The following is a 10,228-nucleotide window of genomic DNA, read 5'->3' on the forward strand; positions in this document are numbered from 1 at the left end:
TAAGGAAAAGATTGTGATCAATCGGTCCTCTCATGACAATCAAACCCTTCTTGAGGTTTAAGGTCTCCCACAATCAAAATCCATAAGGTGGGAGAGGGTTTGTATAGACAAGCCATTAGGCTTCACAACAGAGGGATCCGAATGTGGGGGGACATGTGGGAATTTACCACTAGTTCATGGTTCTTTGATCTCGGCCTCTCCCTCCATTTTCATCTAAGGTCGGAAAAAATCTAGCTCATCAAGAGCAGATGTAGGTTGTTCCCTCCTAAGTTGACGTGGACTCTAGGGGTTTCCCCCCTCTCTTTCAAAGCCTTCACGTGGAATGGGGGTTTCAAACCGTAGCAACCCCCAATTCAAGCCGTCCTAGTAAATGGATTAACCGGCATTCTATAACTAGCACCTCTATAGTTTTAAGTAGCTCCATTTGGACCCGAGTGAAGTTGTGGTGGGAGCGAGCTCTTGTGAGGCAGGTAAAAACGAACCGCATCAGCAGCTGCACGATGTGTGTAGCGTGTGCTGACTAGGATTTAGCAGTGAGGATGTCCTTCTGGGTTAGAAAAAGACCACGTGGAAGTTGAAGGAAATCGTCAGCAGCAGGCGGCAGGAAGGAAACAAGAAACGCTTGGGGCTTCTGTTCTTTTGCGCTCTTAGCCTTGTCAGAAATCGCAGAATTGAGAATCTGAGAGGGTAACTGAAAAGGGCAAGCGAAGGTGCCAAAAAGCACCCATTTATAGTCTCAACTCTCTCTGTAATGCAGCAATTCCTCTCTTTGCCACCTACCTGCATAGTACACACAATGTGACACACACACACACACACACGCACACGCATCTCTCTCTCTCTCTCTCTCTCTCTCTCTCTCTCTCTCTCTCTCTCTCTCAACAGTGCGCAGCCGTTTTCTTCGTCTTCTGGCTTTTGCCTTTATATATACCTTTGATCTCTGCTTGAGGGCTCAAAAGCCACAAACCCCCTCGCTTGTTGTCTTTCTGTTGTGGGTTTCCATCGCGCTTGCGAGTTTTCAGCTTTGCGGTTTGCGAGTTCAAGTCCGCGTCATGAACGCCCTTACTGCTACCAATCGTTACTTCAAACAAGCGGTGCGCTTGCTCGGCTTGGACTCCAAACTCGAACGCAGCTTGCTCATCCCCTTTCGAGAAATCAAGGTACTTGCTCGATTTCTTTTTTCTTTCTCGGCATTGCGTGCGAGAGAGAGAGAGAGAGAGAGAGAGAGAGAGAGAGAGAGAGAGAGAGAGAGAGAGAGAGAGAGAGAGATTTATTTTTCTACCTCTAGGTCGAATGCACAATTCCTCGTGATGATGGGTCACTAGCTTCATTCGTGGGTTTTAGAGTCCAACATGACAATGCTCGTGGACCCATGAAAGGCGGCATTCGCTACCATCCTGAGGTACAAATCTTCAACTCTGGTGTTTCTTGTCTACTTAGCAGTACAACATGCATGTAGTTTCTCACTTCAGAACTGACTATTTGGTTAATAATAAAATCATGCAAGAAAAAGGAAAATGGGGCATTTGTTAACAAATATTGATAATTTATCCACTTTTTTGAGGAAAGTTCCTTACTCAATATTTGGGTATTGATAAAATTGTGCAAGAAAAAGGAAAATAGGGCATTTGTAAACAAATTGGCAATTTATCCACATTTTGAATGGCGTAATTGTACAATGAGGCCATTTGATTTATCCAAGATGTTAGCTAAAACGAGTACCCATTATCATGTAATCCCATTTCAGGGAAAAATGCTTTCAGATGATAATGTTGATGCCTTAATCTCGTGTGTTCATGCTGGAATATGTGCGTATGGACGCAGCTCCATATGAGATCTATTAGTTTCATATTGGATATACCATAAATTTGTGCATTTTGTTCACCGCTGGGTATGGCAAAATTTCAAATGAAGTTAAAATTTGTAACCTTGTGCTGGTCTTTTTGTGGTATGTGAAGGTTGATCCAGATGAGGTAAATGCATTGGCACAACTGATGACATGGAAGACTGCAATTGCCAACATACCATATGGCGGGGCTAAGGGTGGGATAGGATGCAACCCCAGGGAGCTGTCCACTAGTGAATTAGAAAGATTGACCCGGGTTTTCACTCAAAAAATACACGACCTCATTGGAGTCCACACCGATGTTCCTGCCCCTGACATGGGCACAAATGCACAGGTATGCCATTGCCAAGGACCATCATGTTTATGTTGATAGTTTATGGTTGTGCTCATGGTCATTGTCCCTATTATGGTTGTTCAGTTTGGTGTATCTTACTGGAGGATTCATACTTCACTTTCTCGCATCTCGTTTTGTGTTTTTTTTTTTTGTTTGTAGACCATGGCATGGATTTTGGATGAGTACTCAAAGTTTCATGGGTACTCTCCGGCCATTGTAACAGGAAAGCCAGTGGTAAGCTTTTGAACCATGCGATGACAGGCACATAAGGGAGCATCATTTTGCAATTATAACAGGTTCTTGTTCTATAGGACCTTGGTGGCTCTTTGGGAAGAGATGCTGCTACAGGGAGAGGAGTCGTGTATGCCATAGAGGCTTTACTGAAAGACAATGGGAAGTCGGTTTCGGACCAGACCTATGTCATTCAGGTTTTTTGAAACTCTTCTGCATAGCTCCTTAAATGATGTTGTTTCATTGTATGTGCGCAAAGTTGCAATTCTAGCTTTTTTTTTTTCTTTAATATTTGCTAGTTGTAGTTTTTGTGATCTTTGCCTGTCCACTGATGTTGAAAACCATCTGTCAGGTGTTTTATGTAGAACACTTTTGTTTTTTATTGTGGGGGGTTAATTGTCTATGTGGGTTCGCTCATTTTATTTAAACTGTTCAAGCTATGGATTAAAGAGGTCTTAACTAACATGTAGGACAGCTTGAAATTTTTCTATGGATTTTGAGTTTTAAGGAAAGAGGAAATTTTATTTAAACTGTGCAAGCTATGGATCCATCAAAGAGGTCCTTTTCTAACATTTGAGCTTGCGATCGGCAGGGTTTTATTTAAATTGTTCAAGCTATGGGTCCATCAAAGAGGTCCTTTCCTAACATTTGAGCTTGCGATCGGCAGGGTTTTGGCAATGTTGGTTCATGGACGGCACGACTGCTGTTTGAAAAAGGGGGTAAGATAAAGGCAGTGAATGATGTGACAGGGGGAGTAATGAACAACGCAGGTCTTGATATTGCTGCATTGCTAAAGCATGTCGAGCAAACTGGAGGTGTCAAGGGGTTTACTGGTGGAGACGCAGTCGATGGCAATACAATTCTTTTCATAGAATGCGATGTGTTGATTCCAGCTGCTCTGGGAGGAGTCCTTAACAAGTGAGTTGTTTGTTTTGTTTTGCTACCTTTTGCAATTGGAACTAGGCTTGTCATCAAGAATGTAAATTCTGTTCATTTTGGAAAACCAGGGAGAATGCCACAGAAGTTAAGGCCAAGTATGTCATTGAGGCTGCAAATCATCCAACAGATCCGGACGCTGATGAGGTGGGCTTACTTTTTGAAAAGTAGATACCCAGCTTACATGGGCCCTTGGAATAAGGCCCAGACTAATGGCTTGGTGTGGTGCTATTGCGTGCATATTTACTAGTGGGCTATAAGTGTGGTCATGAGTGCACCAGATATTAGTAACGTTATATTGATGCAACTATCCCAAAATAAGCATAGTTACAAAAATAGTTGCATATAAGACAAATATCTGATGCACGTGTGACCATACTTGAGGCATAGCTATTTCAAAAAGTGACTGATAACTATGCATCGTGCGACCACTGCCTAATCATACTGTTTAGACTATCGCACATTTATCTTTAATTCTAAAATCCTAGTCACCTAAACCAATTCTCACTAATTGGTAAATTTTGCTGCCATGTATTTATGATTTAATACTTATTTCCAATCCTTCTTTTCCTCAGATTTTGTCACAGAAAGGTATTATAGTGCTTCCAGATGTGTATGCAAATGGAGGCGGTGTGACGGTCAGCTACTTTGAATGGGTACAGGTAATTGGTAACTCAACTCTATTGATCTTTAGAGGGTTAGTACGCTTTTCTGAGAACATTTTACTAAAGTTTGGGCTCTTTATGTTGATAGAACATTCAAGGTTTTATGTGGGATGAAGAAAAGGTTAATGAAGAGCTTAAGAAGTACATGGAAAGAGCATACAGAGATCTAAAGGAGAATTGCAAATCACGTGAATGCAATTTCAGGATGGGGGCGTTCACCCTCGGCATTAATCGTGTTGCTAGAGCCACCCTCCTTCGCGGATGGGAAGCCTGACTTCATTCATTTGAAGCAGTTAACAGATTGTAGTTGCCCCCCAAAGTCCACTTTTCATTTTCTGCTGTTGAAGCAGACCTTTTGAATACACCATGAGCAAGAACACAAGTTTTTGCCATGTACCAGTTGATAAAAGCACATCAATCAAATGATGTTTTCTTTTCCATTGTCGGGTACTGTAGCGAAATTGTGCCGTCGCCCTTGGAACATTGAGGTTGGGTCTATTGCATGGACTGAAAAGCAGGGTAATGAAAGTTATAATTTGACATAACTGAAAGCTGCTTTAAATTGGGTGGTTTGGAAAAGTGTATTCTGGGTGTTGTATTGCTTGTGAGAATATGTTCTTATGTGCTGGAGCAGTACAACTCGATGGGACAAAGCGAGAGAATGTTCTGCTCTTTAAAGGAGAGTAGATGTACAGTGAGTACTATCAACCGGGAGAAGAGGAGAGGAAACCCATCAAACCTTGAGAACAAAACTCATGTTCAATGTTTTGTCCTATGCTTCCACTGAGGTAGGTGAGTGGGTGAATGTTCTCCACATTAGGCTAAAGTAGATTTGTAGTCAAATTCCTTCCAATTAGACGCATTCACACGGAAGTACTGTACCAATGGCAATGTGTCGTGATTTGACCTATGGGTGGCTAGTGAGAGTGATTGTGTTTGCCGTCGTACAAATTATTATAGGGGTGCATGTGCAAGAGAAATTATCAACCCCCCCCCCCCCCACTCTTAGAAGAAAAGCGGGGTCCTGTGTATTTTAACCGGCTGAAATCCTAAAATCCTGGTTAGATTTTGAGCTTGCCTTGAAGAAAACCGGGAAGTTTTCACAAATTTTAGTGTAATTACTGGCAAAAGCTTTAAATTTTGACCTAAAACCGGGAGAATTTCAAGCTTGTCCTTGTTTTCTTTGGTTAGGAAAAATGTATTTTCCTAGCCCTGCTCCCCCCCCCCCCCCCCCCCCCCCCCCTTTTTTTTTTTTTTTTGGGGTGTGTCACATATATGCATAGCCTTGATATATGGTGGGGAAAATTGCCGAGATCTTTGCATTTTATGGAAATTTTTGAAATGCACTTCAAATTTTGAAAAAATATCATAATATTAAAAAAAGGGGAAATTACCAAGAGCCCCCTCTAATTTGTGGAGATTCTCAAAGTACCCCTCAAATTTCAAACGTTCCCAATATACCTTTGCATCATTTTGGGATGGATTTGCCTCGATTTTTTGCATATTTTGATCTTTATGACAAGGTGAGTTAATTTTAAGTGTCTTAAAGACAATTATTCACCAATGAGCTCCCAAATAGAGGCATCTATGTGTCAACATGATGAACGATTTCATCTTAAGAGCTCACAACATATAAAATCCTAGTTCTATCATCTTTTATTGAGGAAGAACCAATCTTCCTACAAAGAGTTGCAATTTTTTTTGTCTTTAGAGATGTTTGCAAGGTTAATGAGAGATATTTTGGGATTCGGAGAAATTGAAGGGCATTTTGGGAATTTTTATCCAAATATGAGGGATATATTGGAAATTTCCACAATTTTTAGTGGTATTTTGTTAATTTTTCCTTTAAAAAAATAATATTATTGTAACATAGAGGACAACCCCCCCCCCCCCCCCCCCCCCCCCCCCCCCCTTTTCCAAAAAAAACAAAAAACAAAAAACAAAAGAACACGAAGGAGTGTTTTGTCTATTCACATTCTTAGATGGCCATTTACTCTTCAAATCGTTTAACCTTTTATTTACCACCTCTACTAAACATAATATGCATATATACACATGTGATCTATAGTGCTAAAAAGTATCAATGAACACTACAACCAATATAGACTTTTTTGCACCACCAAAATGTAGATCTGCAAAAACTCGAACATTAGTGTTTTTGCATGCGAACACACTCTAGCTCTAAAATGAGCTTAGATAAAAAAATATGTATGCACAATTGTAGTCCAAACGACTACACACAAACTTGAGATGCACAACATCCAAAAAGAAGCACCTCAATCATTGGCGATGGCTCTTGAGAATCTCGAGACCTCTTCTTTGGTTGCTCCATTTGGTCCTACAAGCTTTTCAAACACAATTAGGCTTTGACACCATGTTAAAAGATAAAGAAGGAGAGAGCTTGAGCTCTTGCTGTGAGTGCGCACGCGCGCACACACACACATAGATGGTGGCAAGACCTTCTTATTCTTCTTAACTAACTCAAGATAAGAAGTCTACAATGTATAAAAAGAAGAGAGCTTGAGCTCTTGCGCGCGCGCGCGCACACACACACACACACACACAGATGGAGGCAAGACCTTCTTCTTCTTCTTAACTAAGTTAAGCCCGAGCATTAAGAAGTATGTGTCCAACTATACAAATCTCAATTTGTAGAAAGGAAGTGACTCTTGGATGCAGAATATTGCCTGAACAATAGTAATTGAATATGGGCTCAATACTTGGAGGTTGCAAAAAGGAGGCATATAGTGAAAAAAGGATTTCAAAAAAGCCGGTTTGATAATGTTGTGATTGGTGAAAATCCCCAAACACGGTTGCATCCTCCATGCTTACCATCTTTGCATGGAAAACAAAACTTAATGAGACAGTGTTTTTGAGTCCCTGTATATTAACAAGGTGCTTGGCATGACAGAGAACTTTGATGCCAATGTACATTTAGCTTACTGGAAGATGCTTGGGTCATAACATGGTGTTGTTGGTACAACTTCTTGTACTCTGCTCGATTCGCCTCCAACTGTGCTTGGAATCGGTCAGTGTCTTGCTGAGCAATTCCTTTCTTCTCCTCCATCACCCTGTTTGCACTGTCAGTTTGTTTTTTGTGAGGACTTCTACTTCGCTATTGTGTTGTTGTTGGCTGAAGCTGTAATTGCAAAATTTGTTGTGTCCACCCAACTTTGTCCTTGTTAATTTTTTGCAGCTCATCTTTGGTTGTTTGAAGCTCATCTTCCAACTTATCTACTTTCAAGTTGGAAATGGATGCCTGTGCTTCCATCATCTGACCTAGAGTTGACAATTGTGTTCCAACCATATTGTATAGCTGCAACACATTCTTGTAGTGGTTGCTTTTGCAGACACTGTAGCTTGTCCACTTTCAGAATGGATATGTGATTTTGGACAGGTTTTGAACCACTGCCCGATGCCTGATGCCTTTCCTCTGTAGGCCTGGCACTAGTCTGCCCGAATGGCTGCCAAGTCCACTGCTTTGGCTTCAACTTCATCTTTTCTCTTCTATTTGATGAACTTTACAGCTGTTAGTAATGTTCGTCTGATATCGTCCAACTCGACTGTTAACTTCTATATCCTTTTACAGACTTTGATGTAAATCTCATCTTGCTCATTACCAAAACTATTGTCTGAACTGGAGGATTTTTCTTCAACATCTTCACAATTCTATTATGCTTCTTGGATGGCCGTTGGGTTGAACCTGAAATGAACACTTTGGTTGGCCCTCCTTCAGTTTAGTTGTCACAGCTTCAATCAAGTCTGCCTTGACTTGGTGTACCTCATTGGCCAGGCTTTGCACTACAACTATCATGGAATTTTCTAGTCTAGATACTACCTTCTCCTTTTGGACCTCTGAAGATTGGGGCGGTAGTTTTTGAATCGTTCGGGCTTCAGAACACTATGGCAGCTTCTTAGCCAGGTTTTGAGTTTGCAATCTCCCTTTGCTCCTGCCATTCATCCACTACCTTCTCCTTGCCCTTAGCCTTCTAAACTTCTCTTTGGTGCTCCCACTTTAGTCTTAGTAGTCTGTTTGTCCTCCTTCTCTTCTGAGACCTCTTCAATGACTATCCATTTACTTTTGGTTACCACCGTGATTGGCATTGGTTCTGGTGCCTTCTAGTTAGTAGTTTCTGGCTTCGAACCTTCTGGGCACTATTGGAAAGTGGCCATACTTTTCACAACTATAACAGTTCAGGTTTTACAGTTATTCCATATGTGACTATATGCTTTGTAGTAAGTGCACTGGGACCATTCATCAACCCTATGATCCTTGGATCTGCACTTCAAGCACCAGATTTTTTTCTTCTCGATTGAAGGTCTTGTCTTTGCAATTTTAGCAATTTGCTTTGACATTTCCTCCAGTCTTCTGGTCCATGACTCTTTCTTCTTTCCCTTCCCCTTATCGTTTGATTCACTCTCTAATGAGGTTGAGTTGGAGCTTGAACTCAAATCCTCTTCAGTAAAAGACTCACTCTCATTGGACTACCTTTTCTTATGCCTCTTTTCTTTCTTTGCTTGTTGTTCCAGTTTCAAAGTCCTTTGCACCAGATCATTGAGCTTATTTGTTGGTGCTGGTACTTCTTGTTCTCACAATTTCTTGCTTTTGAAGCCATTCAAGAACCACACTCTCATTCTTTTCTCAGAAAGGGGCTATCATAACTGTCGAGTTAATTCTTTAATTTTTTCAATGTAGCTTCTACTGACAGATAGCTTCCCTTGCTTGATTTTATCACGCTTACCCAAAATATCCTTATCTCTCCTATTGTCTGAGTATAACAGCCTGAAATCCTTAATAAGCTTTCTATAAGACCTAAGTTGGCAAGTTGCATAATGGTTATACCATTTTTGAGTTGCCTCCTTTAAGGTCTGTGGAAAATACTGTCCCCATTCATTTTATCAATATCTTTGAGTTTTGCATATTGTTCAAAGGCCTCAATATGCACATCAGGATCATCTTTTTTCCCACCTTTGAATACTGGGAAGGAAATCTTCAGATTATTGAAATATTTAGTAACTTGACTGGTTCTGGCTTTATGCGCTGGTGGGTTTTCTCTTGCTGTAATGATAAGTGTCAACATTCCAGTCCCTATTTATTTTTATTTTTGATACAATGTCCTCGACTTTCTTCTTAGCTGGCTTATGTGCTGATCTGTGACTTCTTTTGCCACTCTCACTTTCTTCAATATGTTTTTGGTTCCTTCGAGATCCATGTTATTGATTCCTTCTTTCGACTCGCTCAGTCTATCTTTTCCTGGAATGAGTAGAGTGTTGAGAATCCCTTGATTCATTGTGGTGCCTAGTCCTAGGGCCATATCTATCTCATTTCCAGGTTTCTGTTTCAGAGCCTCGCTCCGACTCTTCTCGAATCAGGCTGACACGATTGGGATCCTCCATGAATCTGGTAGCTGGTCTTCAACCTCTTCTGGGCGGCTTGTCGAGGGCAGCTTTAGCTCAAGCCACCATGATGGCCAAAATAGAATGAGATGAATGCGTTTAGACAACTATTCTAGGTTGGCAGTTAGAGCTAGTTTAGTTCAGACTAAAGACTTCAAACCAGACTTCGATACACTAAAAGATAGAACTGGAACTGGAAATATGAAGACACTGGAAAAGACAACCTAGAGAAGACAACTAGGATTGAAATTGTATTATTCCAATCAGAAAAGTACACAATTGGAGTCAGTACTGACCAACTTAATGAAAGTACAAATTACAACAGCCAATGGCTCAAGATACAAAGTATTCGACTTAGGGTAGGAACTCAAGCATTGGATCTAGACTATAATCTCTCGGATATTGGGTAGCCAAAATGAAGTAGTGGGTCCTATCTATAGTCTTCGGATTGGTGTCTCACTCATTGTGTACTGTGATAGTTACCGTGGTAACTGTGTCTAGATTATCGCCTTTGGAAGCCTCCAATGTAGTCATCCGCTAGCCGCCTACTGGGAGCTATTCCCGTTGTCTACATGACCCTTTTTTTTTATCAAGCACGGTGCTTCTGATACCAACTACTTATTTTGCTGATGCAAAGGGAAGGTTTCATAAATATCCTACAAGTTTGATTCACGAGGAGGTGGAGCCTTTTTAGCTTGGATGACTTGTTGTTGAAAACCTTTTGGCTAGAGTGCTATCGAGAGGTGAGCGAACATTTTTGAGCATCCAAAAATACACACACACACACACACACACACACACACACACACACACACACAC

At 41.0% G+C, this 10,228-nt stretch overlaps 1 protein-coding gene across 1 annotated transcript; it reads left to right on the forward strand.

Annotated features, from left to right (window-relative positions):
- The first annotated feature begins 564 nt into the window (after positions 1–564).
- LOC147431112 (glutamate dehydrogenase 1, mitochondrial-like) lies at positions 565–4,450 on the forward strand. Its single transcript, XM_086493768.1, has 9 exons — positions 565–1,160; positions 1,289–1,402; positions 1,959–2,180; positions 2,340–2,414; positions 2,492–2,608; positions 3,079–3,329; positions 3,419–3,494; positions 3,923–4,009; positions 4,101–4,450. The coding sequence occupies exons 1-9, from the start codon at positions 1,053–1,055 to the stop codon at positions 4,284–4,286; spliced, it is 1,236 nt and encodes a 411-aa protein (XP_086349894.1). The 5' UTR covers positions 565–1,052; the 3' UTR covers positions 4,287–4,450.
- Positions 4,451–10,228: the final 5,778 nt, after the last annotated feature.

This window comes from Adiantum capillus-veneris, chromosome 21 (genome assembly GCF_014529385.1).
Source record: "Adiantum capillus-veneris isolate H3 chromosome 21, ASM1452938v2, whole genome shotgun sequence".
Taxonomy (NCBI): Eukaryota; Viridiplantae; Streptophyta; class Polypodiopsida; order Polypodiales; family Pteridaceae; genus Adiantum; species Adiantum capillus-veneris.